This window comes from Indicator indicator, chromosome 5 (assembly GCF_027791375.1).
Source record: "Indicator indicator isolate 239-I01 chromosome 5, UM_Iind_1.1, whole genome shotgun sequence".
In the NCBI taxonomy this organism is placed as follows: domain Eukaryota; kingdom Metazoa; phylum Chordata; class Aves; order Piciformes; family Indicatoridae; genus Indicator; species Indicator indicator.
Window position 1 is genome coordinate 13,452,035 of NC_072014.1, and position 18,663 is coordinate 13,470,697.

The 18,663-nt window shown below is 45.6% G+C and overlaps 2 protein-coding genes across 2 annotated transcripts; both read left to right on the forward strand.

Annotated features, from left to right (window-relative positions):
- Positions 1-65: 65 nt before the first annotated feature.
- YBEY (ybeY metalloendoribonuclease) lies at positions 66-1,755 on the forward strand. The gene is made up of 3 exons (XM_054381345.1): positions 66-404; positions 1,375-1,443; positions 1,669-1,755. Exons 1-3 carry the CDS (start codon positions 66-68, stop codon positions 1,753-1,755), a joined length of 495 nt encoding a protein of 164 aa, XP_054237320.1.
- Positions 1,756-1,847: 92 nt separating this feature from the next.
- On the forward strand, positions 1,848-13,921 carry POFUT2 (protein O-fucosyltransferase 2). Its single transcript, XM_054381140.1, has 9 exons — positions 1,848-2,014; positions 2,577-2,827; positions 3,475-3,619; positions 3,960-4,070; positions 7,921-7,987; positions 11,152-11,277; positions 11,853-12,033; positions 12,796-12,919; positions 13,154-13,921. Exons 1-9 carry the CDS (start codon positions 1,848-1,850, stop codon positions 13,305-13,307), a joined length of 1,326 nt encoding a protein of 441 aa, XP_054237115.1. The 3' UTR covers positions 13,308-13,921.
- Positions 13,922-18,663: the final 4,742 nt, after the last annotated feature.

An 18,663-nucleotide genomic window follows, 5' to 3' on the forward strand; every position in this document is an offset into this window, starting at 1 on the left:
GGCGGTCGGCGCGCAGGCGCAGCTGGGGAGGGACGAATAGGCGGGGTCTCACCGCCGCCATCGGCATGAGCGTGGTGCTCCGCAATGCCCAGCGGGCCGTGCCGGTGCGCCGGGCCCCGCTCCGCCGTGCTGTGTGTGCCTTGCGGGCTGCTCTAGGCGCTGCCCGCTTCGACGTGGGGCTGGTCTGTGCCGGCAACGGGCTGATGCGGCGTCTCAACAGCGCCTACCGGCAGCGCCCGGAACCTACCGACGTCCTCTCTTTCCCTTTCCACCGGGTGGTGGCGGGGGAGCTGCCACGGCCTCGATGCCGCGACGAGTACAACCTGGGGGACATCTTCCTGGGGGTGGAGTATATCCACCAGCAGTGCTGCGACACCGGCGAGGATTTCGACAGCGTCCTGGCGGTGAGCCCTGTCGCGGGCAGCGGACCCCTGCCCTGCAGGGAAGCACAGCCGGAGGGTGTCTCCCGGGAACGGAGGAGTGGCTGCCGCTTTGCTGGCCAGGCCGGGCCAAACAAGGAGGCTGTGTTCTTACAATTTACTCCGAGAGATTATAATACCCATGTAATTGGATGAGTTGGGGCACTGCCTAGTGAGAAGAAGACCCGTGTGAACCTCATGAGGTTCAACAAGGCCAAGTGCATGGTCCTGCACGTGGGTCAGGGCAGCTTCCAGCCTCGTTACAGGTAGAGGGCCTGGGAGGTACTTGAGAGTGAAAATATTGACATGTGCTATCTTGAGCTGCATACCCAGCAATGTGGCCAGCAGGTCGAGGAAGGGGATTCTACCTCTCTTCACAGGGTGAGACCCTACTTGCAGTGCTGTGTTCAGATCTGGAGTCCTCAGCATAGGAAAGACATGGACCTGTTGGAGTGTGTCCAGAAGAGGCCACAAAAATGATCATGGGGCTGGGTCACCTCTGCTGTGAGGACAGGCTGAGGGAGCTGGGGCTGGTCAGTCTGGAGAAGATAGGGCTCTGAAGAGACCTTACTGTGGCTTTTCAGGATTTCAAGGTGGTGTGCAAGAAAGATGAGGATAGACTTTTTATTGGGGCCAGTTGTGATAAGGGATAATGGCTTTAAACTAAAACAGTTCTAGACTGATATAAAGAAGGAATTTTTTATGATGAGTGGTGAAATATTGGCACAGTTTGTCTGAAGAGCTCCCTTTCAATGTAAAGCACTCTATGAGTCAATGATCTTGGCCGTTTTGCATGTAGAGTACTGACTTTTCCTTGCTGGTTCTTGCAGAACGGGAAAAGATCTGATGCAAGGTTGGACCCTGGTTCGTGCTGTGGCGCTGGTGCTGTCTGTGCCAGCGAGCTGCTGGCTTTGGGGTTACCTTCGTAATTCCTGTCGTTTGTCTCTTTGCACAGGTGACGGCTGCCCACGGCTTGTGCCATTTGCTTGGCTACCAGCACAACACGAAACCCGAGTGGCAGCAGGTACGGCAGTGCCCTGGGGCCAGAAGAGGTGTGCGGTGTTCGGCCGGGTAGATGGAGCTACCTGCCGCCCCCCTCCAGTGGTGGGAAACCTGAGGGCCCGGCCCGTCAGGCGGGCAGCTCGGTGGGGCTGGGGCAAGCGTTGATGCTGGCGATGGCAGCCGCCGAATGCGGTGGCCGCGGCGGCAGTGCTGACAGCGGCTTCTCTCCCGCGCTCTCCTCCCGCAGATGTATCAGAAGGAGGCGGAAATCCTGGAAGAGCTGAACCGGCTCACCGGCACCAACCTCCGGCCCTTGACCGCGGGCCTCTTCTGAGGAAACTGCGCCGGGGACCTTGCGGCCGCCTCTCTCCGCCTCGAGGGGCCGGGCTGCCGCTGGGGCCGCCCCGGACGTGGCGCGGCGCGGGAATGGCGGCGGCAGGTCCTGGTCGTTGTCTCCTATCGCTGCTGCTGTTGCTGGCTTTGGCTACGTTCGCCCTCCCGCCGCCCATCGCGGCCCAGCCGCTGCCCGCCGCTCTTCGTGCCGGCCACGCTGCCTCTTCGCTGCCCGCTGCGGCCACCGCGCCGCGCATCAGGTGAGGAGCGGCTCCCCCGCCCAGCCACCAGGGGGCCCGACAGGGCCGTGCCTGGGTGCCACCCCCCTAGTGCCCAGCGCTGGCCCGCTCCCTGCGGCCGGTCCTTTCTGACAGACGCGTTTCGGCAGTGGTTGACATGGCCTCTTTTCTCTGTCCCTTCTGAATGTGTTCTGCTGTCTTCATATTCCTGCTCACAGCAATTAGCCCTAGTAACGTGCCCGAGTTGTTTCACCGTTCTCACCACACACCACGTTATCCTCAGTACAAACACGGATGGTTTGCTTCTTAAGCCTCCCACATCCCACTCTACTGCAGAAAAGTCTTGTGGGTTATAGCACCTTGACAATGTCATGTGACAAGACCGTGGCTCCTCCAGCCCCTGTACATGCAGTACTCTGCTCTCTCCCCTGCTTTGTCCCCTTCCATCATCTTGAGTACCACAAACTCACAAAAAACGACATTTCTGTCCCAGTAGAGCTGTGGCACTTTATTGTGAGGTTTTAAAAAAAAGAGTCGAAGTTTTAAGCTGCCCAAAGTAATAATATTACTTTGCTCTCTCCAGATACCTTCTGTATGATGTGAATCCCCCTGAAGGCTTCAACCTCCGCAGAGATGTCTACATTCGCATTGCTTCCCTTCTAAAAACCTTGCTGAAAAGTGAGAACTGGGTGTTAGTTCTGCCTCCCTGGGGACGTCTTTATCACTGGCAGAGCCCCGACATCCTTCAAGTCCGAATCCCTTGGTCCGAGTTCTTCGATCTCCCAAGCCTCAACAGGAATATCCCTGTCATTGAATATGAGCAGTTCCTTGCAGGTAGAGTACGGCTTTGTGAAATCTACAGTTGATTATATAGTTGAGGTGATTTCTTGCCAGGTTTATTCTTATATGTGCTTTTGGTTTTAAATGTGGAATAAAAAAAAATTAAAGGTGGAGAGAGAAGCTAATCACCAAATGCCAAAATCTGCAGCAATGTTTCATATTCTTGAGCAAAGGAAATAAAGACCACCAAATGCCACACTCTGGAAAGAGTTCTGAAGGGATCATTGTCCCCTGCCTTTCAGGAAGAAGTACTTAGAAACCCAGAAATTCAGAGGAAGAAGGGCTTGTACTTGTCATTTTCTTAGAGACATTCTTTACATAGCAGCTGCCTGCAGCATTGCAAACCCCTGTGTTTCATGAAGTATGTTACACAGCTTTAAGTTTACATTTGCACCATGATTCAGTTCCATTTGGCACATTAATTCACACATAGCTGGGTGGGAGTAGCAGGTTGTCACATCCCCTGATCTTTTTAGTTTTTCTGTCTCACAGAGGGTTTCCTTTTTTATAAGGAAAACTGGGAGAGAGAGAAGTGTAATATTAGCATTTCTAGCAGGTTTTTAACTGCAAGTAATGATAGTTCATACCTTTATCGTGTGGTTTTTCATGCTCACAAATGCTTTACTTTGCCTTCTGCTTAGAGTCAGGTGGGCCCTTTATTGAGCAGATTTATGTCCTACAAGGCTACGCAGAGGGATGGAAAGAAGGAGCATGGGAAGAAAAAATAGATGAAAGGCCATGCATTGATCAGCTTATGTACTCCAAAGACAAACAGGACTACTACAGGTAATGTCTAGCTGTCTTTGCAGTCATATTTTCAGTTGTGTTCAGTGTATTCTGCTCTAACAGAATAGACTTGTGTGGTTGTTGTAGTTTTGTTTGTGGATCTCTGGGCACTTGGGGTTCACTTTATTATTGGTGAGATTTTAAAAACAAATTGTTGCATCAGTACTAGAAGATCTGCTTTTAGAAAGTTGTTGTTTTTAAAACAGTATAAAGGAGCTTGCTACTTTATTTACTTTATATATAATATTTTTAGAATGTACTCTTTATTTCTTCTATTATGTCTGTATGGCATTAATTTAAAATGCAAGCCTGTGAACCAGTACTGTGTGTTCCCTTTCAGGGGATGGTTCTGGGGTTACGACGAAACAAGGGGCCTAAATCTGTCTTGTCTGTCTGTCCAAGGATCTGCCTCCATTGTGGCTCCCATCCTTTTGAAGAACACTTCAGCACAGTGAGTTCACTACTTATTGTTGTACTGCGTGCTCACAAACCCATTGCCAGGTGGGAAGAGCAGGGGGAAATCATAGCCTATATGGTTGTGATACTTCATCACTGAGTTGTTGTCACTCATTAAAATCTTTGCAAAAGGAATATACACTGTAAGAAACACCTAGCTCCAAGTTAAGTTAGAGCTGCAGTGCTAAAAATCTAAGAGGGAGTATCCTCGAGCTCCTTTATATTCTCTCAGGTAGCTAAATGTTCTTGTCACCTTGTGTTTAGCTTTCTTTCATTTACCCTTTGATGCTGAGTCAAGAGGAAGAAACAGAGTGAAATCAGTGTTTCCTAAGCCCCTGTTTTGGAACATGAGGTGAAGTGGTTGGTTTCCTGTGACATCCATCCTCAGTAGTGTGAGCTGGGTTTAGAGAAGACAAGCAGCATGTTTCATCTTTCTGCTTTGAGATGGCACTAGGACAACCAGAGGAAAGGAAAGCTCTTATGTGAGAGATGGAGCATGCTTAGATTATTCTGGTAGCCAAGTATTTCTGGTCAGCTGTGACCCTATAACAGCAAAGCAGAGGCTGCTGGGGTACAGAGGAGAACAGGGCAAAGAGATTGTTGCAGTCTGTGAATACTTCAAGGAATAAATCCATAGGAGAAACACGAACCCTGTAAGCTGAAGTGTGGTTTTGCCATGGGAGATAAAATATCCAAAATTTTGACCTTAATATTTAACTAGAAATGAGATGAAGGTTCCCCTAAGTAGAGCAGTGGAGATCTGCAGTACTTCCCACTGGGAGCAGAGGAAGCAAAGCCCTGTTTTCTGACATGGGTGTTATTCCAGTTATAGGAGTTATGCCATAACCTTTGCCAGTGACAGCAGAAAACTGGACTGAAGAACCTATAAAGGTTTGAATGTTTAGCCCTACAGTTCACTCTTTCATAGTAACTGTCCATGATCTGGTGATGAGGAAGGTCAAGAGAAAAGTTAGGGGTGGTGCCCAAGTATTCCTAACATGCAGACAAGGCGCCTTCCCAAGAGATCACATTAGACATGAGCAGGAAGAAATACCAACGTAACATGAGATGTAAGGGCAGCTACAGTGGTGTGTGTTAAAATCAGTAACTCACATTAAAGTCAATCTAGTTTAGTGTATGAAATCCAGGAGCAGCTAAAATCAGATGCCTGGGAAAAGCATAAGAACTATGCAGCTGTGTATTGTACATTCCCTAAGTCCTTCAGATTTGTGGTTGTAGGGACTTCTGAGCCAAAAGTGATTTTCCTATCTTTTATATCCTTCAGTGAGTCCATGGATCTATGTAAGCTTCCTTTTGAACCCCCATGCACACGGTTAGCATCCACAAAATCTTGGGACAAGAGCTAAAGGTTTTGTACTCTGCATCCTCTGAAAATCCACCTTGTTTTGTAACTCCTACTTGGAACTTTCATCTGATGTCCCCTAGAAGAGACAGTGACCAGACAGCCCTTCCATGCCATGCATTATTTTACATCTCTCTGTCCCCTTGCATGTCCCATCTGCAGCGTGAAGAGTCTTGGCTTCATTAGTTGTTCTTTGTGTGGAAGCTGTTCCAGGCCTTTGATCCTTTGCAATTCAACTGGATCCTGCACATTGAGTGTGGGTAAACCCACTACATGATGATACAACAACATGCTCTGTTTAGTGTTGTCATCTTTTCCTGGTAATTCCTTTTTTGACCCCTGATGAATGTTGTCTTAAATTTTCATGAAATTATCCTCTTTCCTAAACATCAGTGGTTAGTACAGAGCCCTCTAGTTATCAGGTGGTGCCAGTCTATTTTTTCCACTAGATGCACTCCTACATTAGATTTCATCTGCTGCTTTATTAGCCAGTCATAGAATCACAGAATGGGGTTTGGGTTGGAAGGGACCTTACAGATCACCCAGTTCCAATCCCCCTGCTGTGGACAGAGAGACCTTCCACTATACTAGGTTGCTCCCAGCCTGATCCAGCCTGGCCTTGAACACTTCCATGCACTGAATATCCACACTGTCTTTGGACAACCTGTTCCAGTGTCTCACCACTCTGACAGTAATGAGTTTAATTCAGTATCTAATCTAAATCTATCCTCTTTCAGTTTGAAAACATTACCCTCATCCTATCACTACACTCCTTGATAAAGAGTCCTTCCATGTCTTTCCTGGAGGCCCTGTTTAAATACTGGGAGGCTGCAATAAGGTCTCCCCAGAGTCTTCTCTTCTTCAGGCTGAACAATCTCAACTTTCTTAGCTTGGCTTCATAAGGGAGGTGCTCCAGCCCTCTGATCTTCTGGACCCACTCCAGCAGGTCAGTGTCCTTCCTGTGTTGAGGACTCCAGAGCTGGACACAGCACTGTAGGTGCTCAGCAGCAGAAGGGCAGAATCCTCTCCCTCAAACTGATGGACATGTTGCTTTTGTTGCAGCCCAGGGTATGGTTGGCTTCTGGTCTGTGAGCACACACTGCCAGCTCATCATCACCTTGAGCAGGTCCAGGACCACTTCTCTGGTTCCTCACAGCTGGCCTTTGCCTTTGCTCCTCTGAGCGATTTAAAATGATCAGCCCAAAGTTCACTCCTGTGCAAGACAGTGTCAGTTACTACTTCCTGCCCAGCTGGTTACAGAACTGCCTTTGACAGTCTCTGAAACTGTAGTTGCTTAGTCACACCCAGTGACTTGGCCAAGTCACCTGGGGATAGTTAAAATCTCCAATGGCTGTGGTAACTTGTGCACCATGGCCTCTCTGATCTCCCAAGTTGCCCTTCTGGCCAGACAATCCATTGTATGATCCCAGTACTGTGTTACTACTCTTCAGATGTAGTCACTTACAGTAGTCTTCCTGACAGATATATATTATCCATCTAGTAAACCTCCAAGCTTCCTGTTAAATGCTTCAACACCATCACAGTCTAGTCTGTTTTCCAGATAATTTGTAGTTTTATGTGCAAGTGTCTGCTGAGTATCAGCAGTGATAATCTAAAGTTGATTGGTTATTTCCTTCCTCTAATTTTTAGTAGAAGGTCCAGATAATGACTTTGTCCCCTTTCAGCAGAGGCATTTCTCTGTGTGTGCTCTCATGTTCATTGTGCTCAGAGCACAAACTAAGCCTGCAGCCCCTGTGCTCTTGGATACTCAAAGCCCAAAACCCCCAAGTTCTTAACACTTGGATAGTGCAGTTATGCTTCCAGTACACAATTCCTAAAAAAATCACTTCTGCTTCTTAACACTTGCATGGTGCAGTTGTGCTTCCAGTACACAATCCTGACCTGTGTGTTTATGAAAAGAACAGACTGCTTTCATGTTAGTAAAACATTTTCATTTTAAAATCCGTACTTTGTCTAACACACATTTTTCTACTGTCCAAGTGTTCTTTGAGCTGTTATTTTACTGTAGGACATTTTTACTCCACACCTCCTCTTGTTTTGCTTTTGTGAGCATTACTTGTGCTTCCTCCAAGAGGCTCTTGTGTATGCCAAGACAGCATCATCTCATAGGTTGCTTCTCCCCTTTGGCTCACTCTCCCTGTTTCCATTCTTATTTCTCCAGCAGCAACTAGTGTAAGGACTACGTGAGGGATTGTTAATGCTTGTTCAACTATCAGAATTAGGAGTACCATTTTTAATGAAGAGAGCAGGAACACACAGCAGCATCGTTGCCTTCTCTCCTCAGCAGGCTATGGGTGACAGCTAGCTGTACACAGAACAAATTAGCAGCCTGTCCCTCTTTCCCTGTGCTCCCTTCGCAAACAGATCATAGTCTGTGCTTTATCCTGGCAACTGTAAAGAAACATCATGATGTAAATTCTATTCCTAAGGGAACTGCACTCAGTTTTACAATTTTTAATAGGTCAGTGATGTTAGACAGAGCTGAAAACCTTCTTCATGACCACTACGGAGGGAGAGATTATTGGAATGTGAGTATTTTCCAGTTAGCTTCTCTAGACTTTCTACTTGGTTCTGATAAAAATTCAATGACTGATATGTTTCACATTTGCCTCAGATTTCTTTTCCTGACAATAACTTGCATTTTGTTTCAGCAGTGTATGCTAAAGATGGGCTTCAGGCTGCTATGGATTAATACAACGCAGGAATTTGTCCTGCTGTCCCCAAAGACTCAGTGCTGCAAGGCATGGTTTTTAGAAGGACGTCCCCTATGCAACACATCTGCAATGAGAAGGGAACTGCCTTTATGCAGTTTGCTGCCCTAGTCAGCCTCAAGTTCAATCTTTTCCAAAGTACTCCTAAAAGTGCTCAGTGTTGCCTTACCCATCTCCCCACTGGCTTCAAAGGCAAAATTCCTGTGGGTTTCAATACTGAACACTTTGGGACACCCCACACAAGGGGTGAAATAATTCTGTGGTAAAACAATTCTTATGGGAAAAGTTTTAAGACAGAGTTAAAGGTTCAACCACAGGAAAATAGAGCATGATATGGAGTGCTTGATAAAAATTTGAAGATAATGTGACTCAATATTACAAGACAAGTTACACAGACCTCAATCTTGGAAAGCATTTGGCTATTCACTTGGTATATGGTGTATTTTTCAGAAATGGACCGAAGAGAAGTTTGCTAACTATGAATTTTTCATTGAGAATGGCTTTCCAAACAGAGAAATGCAACCCATTTATCATTTCTGAGTCTGACTTGTAGTCCTGTAAAAGCAGTCATGAAATCCATATGGATCCATAACACACATTTCTTAACAGTAGCAGTGTAAACATTATTCTTCTTTCTAGTCATCTTTAACTACCTGCCTGATTTTTGGTGGTGGTGTTTTTTTTTTCTTAATAACTCTCTGGATAACAAATTCTTCATGAACAGATGGCTAACAAATACCATCTTGTCTCAAGTTTTAAAACTGTAACAATCTTCGGTGTCCAAAGAGATTTGAATTCTATATTGAGCTGCATTACTGTCATTTTTATCTAGACTTCTCTGCTACTGCAAGCTGAAAGGTGTTGGTTTTGGATTCTTAGTGGTGGAATGACTGCAGAGCAGGAAGGACTCCTGAAATGGTTAGGAGCAATCGTTGCATCCCTTTAAGGGCATCAGTGTAGCATGCGGACCACATGGCTGCTTTACCATCCGTAGGAGAGCAGGAACACTTCTTAAAGGACAAATACAGAAAAGTCAGCAGTTTTTCATTTGGTTGTATCAGCTGGGGGGAACAATCTCAAAGACTTAGAGGACCTGTACCATTAACTCAGTTAATGTACATGAAAAGGAGCATAACCAACATTGATTTTGTTTCCCCAAACTTAGACTCAGAAAAATTTAGGTGGGGAGGTGTCTTGGCAGTCCTGCCTCAAGGTTTGCATTTCAGAACTTGAACTAGTGGTTTGAGGCTGTACCCAGCTACAGGTGGAAAACCTCTGCAGTTGGAGATTGACCTATCTGGCTGGGACTTGTTCCAGGGCTGCTTTGGGCAGATTTTGCTGGGTATCCAAACAGAAGTTGCCTTGCTCTAGCTTGGGCTGAGGGCCTCTTATCCTTTTCCATGCACCTCTGAGAAGCATCTCTCCCTTCTCTGTTTGTTTCTTTGCAGACAAAAAGGGAGAAGAAGCAAAATTTGGAGGTAGTTTGAAAGGGTGACAATATCACAGGTGCAGATTTGAAACATACACTTCAAATACGCAGATAACCAGGTACAGAGAGCATCCAGTTTATAAAATCTATCAGTGGAGGTTCACATATTCATCTGAGTTCTCTTTGACATGTGCTGTTGCAAAGTAAGTGTTCATTCAGAACAGCCTCTATCAGAAGGGTGCTTTGTGCCCAGGAAGAACTTGGCACAGCATAATGCCTGAGTGCCAAACAATGTGGCAGTCACACAGTCCATCAGGATGAAGTTTAGGGGTGTTTGACACAAGCATAGAATTGTTTCGTCCTTCCCAGTGCTGCACTGCCATAGGTTGTGTACACAATGTTTGCTGCCTCTTGGGCGTACTATGTTCATCACATCTTGAGTGAGATGCCCAATGACTGGGCTCAGCAGGGTTGTGTTGTGGTGGCTTTTACAAAAAGGAGAGAAAATGTCTCTCTGACCTGCAGCGTTCTGGGGCAGGAGAGAATGTACATCCTTCCTTGATATAAACACTTTGCTGGAGGATTTGGGACAAGCTTAGGAAGCCACTGCTGATCTCTTTAAAGATGCCAAAAGAGCAGGCTTTTTACTTCCATTGACTATTGAGAGGGGCATGGATCTCCAAGTACCAGCATTACAGATCTTACAGAAAACTACATTGTTCTGTGTCTTACTGAATGATACAAGGGAGGAACCAGTTCAACCACAGTGAGCTTGGCATATAATAAAGTAGCTGCTCTAAGATGGAAAGAGACTGCCACATTCTGGTGGTTGCTCCTATGTTAGAGCAAAGCAAAAAGACAATCAATGTGGCTGTCTTGGAGCACCAGTAATGCTCTCCCTGGTATCTCCACTGTATAGCAAATTTGTTCCACTGTGAGCTCCAATGTGCTGAGGGAAGAGAGACTTAGAGATAAATGTTTTTGTTGCACCTGTCGTGCTTGATGCATGACAGACTACAGACTTGTATAGAATTAGACCAAACTGCCAAGTGTCTTTTGTAAAGGCCATAAGATTCCCTGTTGTGTGTGCCCATTAGTAAGAAGGCTCTGTGTGGATGGGAGCAGTGGCATATGCATCACAATGAGGTTATCTACAGTGGCACTTTTCCACTGAATTTGATTGGAGTGTCTGTGGCTGGACACATGATTTCTTTAAAGCACGTTTTACTTTTTTTGCAAGCTAAGGTCTTTGCCCAGCTTTTGTTTCCAGAGATGAGATACATTGCTAGAGTGTTTAATTTTGGTGTATTATGTGTTCTGTTGTGTATGTAGCTACGCTATGCACCTCTGTATTGCAGGGACAGGTGGGTATGCTGGTTGAAAATGTTGGAATGATTAGGATTAAGCAGTTAAAGCTCAGATGAAAGGTTAGAAATTGCTTGTAGTGTATTGATGTATCAGAGCTTCCTGGAAGCTCTGTGTATGTGAAACTCTCTTCAGTCAATTTTAGCTCTCCCTTTTTCTGAGTCAGCATCTGCTCTTACTCCAACAGACACGTCGGAGCATGGTGTTCGCTAAACACCTCCGCGTAGCGGGAGACGAGTTTAGAAAGAAGTATCTGCAATCCACTGATGAGGCAGACAGGACTCACTACAAGGAGGACTGGACGCAGATGAAGGTAAAATTGTAACAGTCAGTTTCCTATAACAAAAGTACAACAAAAGTACACTAATAATAATAATTACTCCTGACTGTAGACTGTAGGGAATATTGGAAGTTACATGTGAAACAGCTCTCCCTGCTCACATCCGTGTGGATGTGCATGTTCCTACTGTACCCTCTTAACCAAGTGTGACATGAGTTAATGGAGTCTGTTGAGATATGGCTGACTGGTTCTGGGTGCCAGATTTCTGTTAGCCATGTTTCACTAAAGCAAGCTTGTATTTCTTCTAGTATTCTGCATCATCTGTGTGTGCAAAGTTCAGCTGCAGGTGCCAGCTCTGGACTTAATCAAAAAGAGCAAATTTTCTTTACAAAGGTTTTATGCTCCAGTTTCTCTTGTATGGTGCAGGCCACCCAAGATCAAAATGTTGCAACAAGTTTCCCAAAATGCTGCCAATAATTACTTTAAAATAACTTTCTGCAGCTAGTGTAATTTAGTGCCATATCCAGAGGCCACATGTTCAGGCTTTTTCAGTATGAGTGAATAGTGCTGCTCTCAAGATTTAAAGTTTACTGATTTTTCTCTCTTAGGTTAAGATGGGCACAGCTCTAGGTGGTCCGTACCTTGGGGTTCATCTCAGAAGGAAAGACTTCATTTGGGGTCATAGAGAAGATGTACCTTCCCTGCAAGGAGCAGTAAAGAAAATCCACAGCCTCTTGGAGATGCATAAACTTGAAAAGGTTTTTGTAGCCACTGATGCTGTTGAGGAGGGTAGGCAGATTGTCATCTGTTTAGGACTGATAACGTTTGGCAATGAGTGCAGCAGTTGACACTTTGCTTTCATAAGTGACTGCAAGTTCATATGTCTGCATCCTTGAATGGAGAATTGAACTGGATTGGGCAACTGTTTCCTTCCAGCTTGATTAGTTGATATCAAACAGTTCCTTTGGTGTTTGATTGTCTCTACAATGGGAAATTGGGAATTGCATTTGCCTTTTAATTCTCCTCCTCCTCTTTCTTCCATTCTACTTTTTTCTTGTCATTTCAGAGACCCTTGGTGGGAAGCATCCAGCTAGCCTTCCCCTCCCCCTTCCCCAGTGCCAGACTGGGGTAGACCTGGCTGTTTGTGGCCAAGGCTTAGAAACCCCCAAGGGTGGGGTTCTCTCCCTCCCAGTAGGATATGTTTCAATGTCTGACATGAGAATAACCCTGCAGGGAGTGGCAACTGTGATAAACAATGCAAGTTTGCTGTCAAGAAAGGCCCCTTGGCACACCTACCCTGTAGTATTAGACAGGAAGGATAGTCTAGCATCTGTTCTACCCCTTGCAGGTTTCCCCTCTCCCTTTGGAACTGCAACCCTCCAAACCACATCTCCTTCCCGGTACTCTGATATTTGGCAAGCATTTTGTAAACTGTTTAGGCAGGGTTTCATTTCACTTGCTTTGTAACTGTTCACCTTAAATATGCTTCATGGCAGCATCAAGTTGCTCTTTATAACGTAAAAATAAATTTGCATATTTTCTTTTTCTCAGAGATTGAATTACTCAAGGAACTGCTGCCTGAGATGGTGAGGTTTGAACCCTCTTGGGAGGAGCTAGAACTCTACAAAGATGGGGGTTTAGCTGTGATTGACCAGTGGATCTGTGCACATGCAAGGTAGCAAATTTGACTTTTTCTTTGAGGAGCTAAAGTCTTAACTGTCACAAAAATGAATATCACTGTTTACAAATCTCATACGAGATGATATAGTTGAGACACATATAAAAGTTGATCCTTTCATTATGGCATTTCAGTGAACACTGAAATGCATTGGACTGAAATCAGTTACTTGCATTTTAAAAACTCACCCCCTTCACAGACTTGTTTTTGTTTGTTTGTTTTTCCCCACAGGTATTTTATAGGCACCTCAGTTTCAACATTTTCCTTCAGGATCCATGAGGAAAGGGAGATCCTGGGATTTGACCCAAAAACAACTTACAACCGATTTTGTGGTGAAAAAGAGAAAAACTGTGAGCAACCAACTCACTGGAAAATTGTGTATTAAACTATATAGAAATCCAAGGACTTCAAAACTGGTGAGCTCAAAAAACAAACAAACAAAAAAACTGTGGGGAAATAGCTGCCTTTGACCAAACTACAACTCAGTCCTCTACCCTCTTCTCAGTGTTTACCTGACATTTGGGTTTTGAAGCAATATTCATCTTCTTAGTCAGGCATCGAGCAAGAAAAAAGAAGTCAGCCTGGGATCCAGTGCTCAGCACGGCTAGAATTAGAGGACAATACCAGACACTGCAACTGAGAATTGAAAGGCAAAACTTTGTCATGAAACTGAGTGTGGCACATCATGAATTCTTTCGGTGGCTTGAGACATATCTGCCAGCAGAACTGTGTTCCTTCTAACTCAGCTGCTTGTGATGAAAATCATACCATCATTAAGGTTGGAAAAGGCCTCTAAGATCATCAAGTCCAACTGTCAACCCAACACTACCCTGACCACTAAACCATATCCCCAAGTTCCATGTCTGCATCATTTTTGAACCCCTACAAGGACAGTAAAGATATTTTTCCTAATATCCAATCTAAACCCTCCATGGTGCAACTTGAGGCCGTTTTTTCTTGTCCCATCACTTGATACTAGGGAGAAGAGACCGACCCCCACCATGCTACAACCTCCTTTCAGGTAGCTGTAGAGAGCAATAAGGTCTCCCCTCAGTCTTCTCTTCTCCAGGCTAAACAACCCCAAGTCCCTCAGCTGCTCATTGTAAGACCTATTCTCCAGATCCTTCACCAGCTTTGTTGCCCTTCTCTGGATCTGCTCCAGCACCTCAGTGTCTTTCTTGATGTGAGGACCCTTAAACCGAATGCAGTACCCAAGGTGTGGCCTCACCCGTACTAGTATCGGGGGACAATCATTTTCCTGGTCCTGCTGGTCACAGTATTCCTGATAGGGGCCAGGATGCTGCTGGCTCATGTTCAGCTGGCTGTCCACAAGCACCCCAAGATTCTTTTCTGCCAGGCAGCTTCCCCAAGCCTGTAGCATTGCATGGGGTGGTTGTGACCCAAGTGCTGGGCCTGGCCCTTGGCCTTGTTAAACCTCATACAACTGAGGTCAGGCCATCGATCCAGCCTGTCCAGAGCTCTCCTACCCTCAAGCAGATCAACAGTTCTGCTACTTCCAAAAGCTGTAAGGTGTCCCGGATCTATAGGAGCAGCCATAGGTAGTCTATTGCCTCCCTGCTGATTGCATGACTTGAATAAATCAATAATCCCTTCACATCAATCAGCACTGGCTCTCTGTGCTTCTTAAAATCTTCTTCCCCTGCCCAGTAAGCCACTCAAGCAGTAATACCTGGTCACACCTTTCCATAAGGAAAACTCTGGGTCCCCAAAATCCTGAGGCTTCTTATTCAACAAAATTCTGTGTTCCAACCACGGTGTTGTATGCACCACAGTGCAAGGGTTGCCTCCTTGAGGGCCTGTGGACCCTTCAGTTTTTAACAACGGTCACACCATTGTGTCTTCTACAGTTTTCTCCTCTTCTTCACTGTCATCTTAATGTCCCCCAATATCTCCATCCCAATCACCAGAGTAAGCAATCAGTTTATCTACTTGGAGAATACTGGAGGGGGGAGGGGTAGTGTTTCACTCCTGCTAGCATAACCTCAATCCCTTTTTCCAATAACTTTGTCCGAGTCTGTTCCTGTTCTAATTCCCTTTTCAGATAGTCAGTTACTAGAGACTGTGCAAGATTGTCTTTTCCCAGCCAGCTTGTATGATTGTAATATTCTTGCACAGGTACCAAACAGGCAGATGAGATGGCACAGATAAGGCCCTTATTCTTTCTGTTCTTAAATTTCCCTAATATGCCTCTATCCTCTGCATAACTGCATCAGGCTCTTGTCACCATACGTGGGGGAAAAGGGGCATGCCCTTACTTCTGTAACAGTAACACCTCAAGTGACATCTTGCTGACAACACCAAAGGCAACTGTCACAGAACAAAACCACCAGCCACTAAAGATGAAGCAAAAAAACCCAAGTGTCCATATAGTTCTTAAGTGAGTTCAGGTGCCACTGGAGTTAGCCCACGCTTAGCTATGGAACAACAGCAAAACCAAGTATGGACAGCAGTACTACAAGGGAGATCTATAAGCTTTTAGGGTTTAAGTGGGGGGGGGGGAAAGTGGAGGATCTGTAGTATGCTTTCACTCACCGGTTAAAGTGAGGGCACTCAGCTCCAGGGAGTATTCCTGGTGGATGTCCTTGCCGCAGGACTCCATTTCATACCCAGGCTGGATCAAGGCTCGTGGTCATACATGGTAACTCAGTAGAAACCTTTCTGGACTGAGGCTTCTCAACAACTGAGGTGGTCTTGCTTGTTGCTGGGTCTCCCATTAGTTCTTAGTGTTGTCAGGGCAAGTGTACCTGCCACATGGACTTTCTTTGGAGTGCTGAGGAAGAGAAGGAGCAGTTCGGACTTTCATAAAGGTAACACTGCTGTGGTCTGTACTGCGTTTCTATACTTTTGGTTCAGTGTTTGTCATTCTGAGAGCAAAAAAAATACACCGTGATTTGTAACCTGCACTACATGAACTGCAGATTATGTATAAACTCTGCCATTCCTTGGGGAAACCTTCCCTTTCAAATAGTAATTCATGAACATTCAAATTGTTTGATGCAGTCAGAGCTTGATAAGGGGAGATGGTATTTCTGCCTGAACACTACTACTTCTAATAGCAGTCAGTGGGTCTTTGCTGAGAGAGGCACAGAGATGGGGCTTGTAGGGTGGTAAAAGAAAGGGTTTGTTTCTTCTTATGCTGTACCTTCACAAAGGAAACCTTTTTTCCCCCTCATTGTCATCTCAAAGGCTTGTTCAGTTGGACTGATGCCAAGGTCAGCACACTTTTGGGATCACCCAGTCAAGTCAGTTCAGTGACAATGGTGCTTTGCTAGGGAACATGCCAAAAGACCTTTCAAGTTTCCACAAAAGTTAAATGGGTCATCCCAGTATTTCAGGAAATGAATCTCCTGCGTTTCTGCTCCCTTTGTCTAAGGGAGCAAACTGAGGACAATTGCAGACAGCAAAGGTCATCAGGCCTCAAGATAATGGGTATGAGCCTGGCAGTCAGGAACCTTGGAGGTGAGGTTAGTTGTGCTCTAACGGAGGTGGCTGGCTCCTGGGGAAGAGCTCCCTGCTGCACCACCAGCCAGAGGGAAGGAGCAGCTCCTGTTTGAGGAGGGTTCTGTGTGAGTACCACTTCTAGCTGTTGCAGGTCTCCCACTATGTAAAATTGGCTGCTTGGAAGTATTCTGCTCCACTCTGTGGGGCAGGTGGGCCTTTTGCCCTGAGGGTTTGCATGGCTCTGTTAGGCAGGACAAACCCTTCTCCAAAGTGTACCAGGAGACAGATTTCAAAAAGGGAAAATGCAATTTTTCCTTCAAGTCAGTTTTTCCACATTACCTCACTGCCAGCAGACCTTTCACTTGCTCTTTCTTCTTGGTCAGTGTAGAAGTATGTACAACCCTCTGCACTGTGCAGTGGAACATTTCACAGATGCTTCCAGACTGTTGAGGTTGCTTCCTCCTGAACAACTGCAGCAAAAGCTGTGAAGGTTTCTCAGACAGTAGTAGCAGAAGCTCTCCTGTTCTTACTACTTGTTTCTTCTATCTCCATGCAGATGTTGAGCCTCTGTGGCGAGAAAGTGGGAAGTCCAGCATTTCAAAGCAGTGCCTTTTCCCACAGAGTCAAATGTTCCTGTTTAGCGTTTGCACCATGTGAAGCTATGGTGGCATTTTACATGTAATGTATACCTCATTAAAAAAATACAAAGCTTTGTAGTGTTTTCTGTGATGCATCCATCCTTCTTCTTTCTGACAATTTCTCTTGGCTTCCCAGCATTGAACTCCAGTATAAGAGAAACTTGGACAAAACCTGCATGCCCTGAGAAGGTTTTTTTTCGTCATTTTTCCCCTGAGGCGCTGCATTAGAAAATGCAGCCACCATTACTCTTTTGGGTACTGGGAGACCAAGTGCACCTGGGACATCTCAAGGTCAGGAGAGACCCAGACAAATATGAGAGAGTTCAGAGGAAGCTGGAGTCCATGGCATGAGGGGAGGAGCACTGTTGTCTCTCAGTATGTAAAAGAGGCCACAGGGAAGGCAGAGCCAGGCCTTTCTCAGAGGCACAGCAACAGCATGGGAAGCTGCAGGCACAGCCTGCCACAAGAAGCTGTTTGGGCATAAGGCACAACCTCATCTGCCAGGAGCTCAGCAGCCCTGGGACAGGGCCCCAAAAAGAACTGTGCTGCCTCAGCCTTGCTGAAAAAGTCAAAGGCAGCAGAGGACAAGTTCATATGCAAGGGAATCTACTGTCTCAAGTAGAAAATGGGGATTAGAGAGAGAGGAGAGCAGGGTGACGGTTCCCGAGGTCAAGGGTTTCCAGCAACATCCCCTCTCTCTTGAATCCCTGTCATCAGAATAAAAAGCTGGAAAAATGACAGCAGTGAATGAAAGGGTGGGGGTTTCTTCTTAAGTCTCTTAAGATAGGACTATCCTTTAATCTTTGCAGGAACAATAAAAGTGTTTACAAATAGACAGGCAGACAGTCATGCATGTGTATGTGACCACAGTCTCTTTCCATTGGCACTCTGCACTATGACATCTATCACACTGTAATTCTGTATTTGCTGTTGTAGAGCAATTAAATGAACAGAGCAGACATCCTTATCCCATTGTACAGGAGAGCTTAGAAGATTTTTATCTCCTTGGCAGTAATGCTGTTACATTCTATTTTTAGAGCAGATGGACTTGCATGATTGGTTTTGTCTGTCTCATTGTACAGTGGAATAAGACACATTCCTCAAACTTGTCTTATGCTCAAATAAGAAAAGTAAAAGTTCTGTGAGATGCAAGAATATACACAGTGGGTTTTCTCTCCACCTTCAAGGATAAACATCATGTGTTTCGTGTCTGCTCCCACTCCTTTCCACAGAAGTTTTAAAGAGGGAGCAAAACCTCAGCTTGAGGGTTTTTTTTTTTGATTACAGCTGCAATCATGTCTCTTGCACAGCTCTTGTAGGGGCCTGTTCTGTAGGGTTTTTTATTTGGTACGTCCTTTTTTGGCCATTGAGCTCCCTAGCTGCCAGCATAGCCTTTCTGTCACAAGGTGGAGACAGTTCTCCAGATCCACGCTGGACCTGAGCAGCTGTAACCTGCAACCAGCACTGGATTTGTACATAAAGATAACACAAATCAAAGCAGCTATGGTTGTCCTTAAATGATGACTGTATGTGTGGATTACTGTAACCAGATATGGGTGGTTGATGCGAGGGTGGGGCAGTGAGGCAGGTTATTTTCCCTCCTTTGATGAACAATGTCCTTTGAGAAAAGAAAAAATGATA

What these genes read in the sequence shown, in the direction of transcription:
- YBEY (XM_054381345.1), top strand. Translation starts at nt 66, where the DNA reads ATGAGCGTGGTGCTCCGCAATGCCCAGCGGGCCGTGCCGGTGCGCCGG. An exon ending in ATTTCGACAGCGTCCTGGCG is followed by an intron (nt 405 to 1,374) that starts GTGAGCCCTGTC and finishes CTCTTTGCACAG; the next exon opens with GTGACGGCTGCCCACGGCTT. An exon ending in CGAAACCCGAGTGGCAGCAG is followed by an intron (nt 1,444 to 1,668) that starts GTACGGCAGTGC and finishes CTCCTCCCGCAG; the next exon opens with ATGTATCAGAAGGAGGCGGA.
- POFUT2 (XM_054381140.1), top strand. Translation starts at nt 1,848, where the DNA reads ATGGCGGCGGCAGGTCCTGGTCGTTGTCTCCTATCGCTGCTGCTGTTG. An exon ending in ATATGAGCAGTTCCTTGCAG is followed by an intron (nt 2,828 to 3,474) that starts GTAGAGTACGGC and finishes CCTTCTGCTTAG; the next exon opens with AGTCAGGTGGGCCCTTTATT. An exon ending in TGGATCTGTGCACATGCAAG is followed by an intron (nt 12,920 to 13,153) that starts GTAGCAAATTTG and finishes TTTTCCCCACAG; the next exon opens with GTATTTTATAGGCACCTCAG.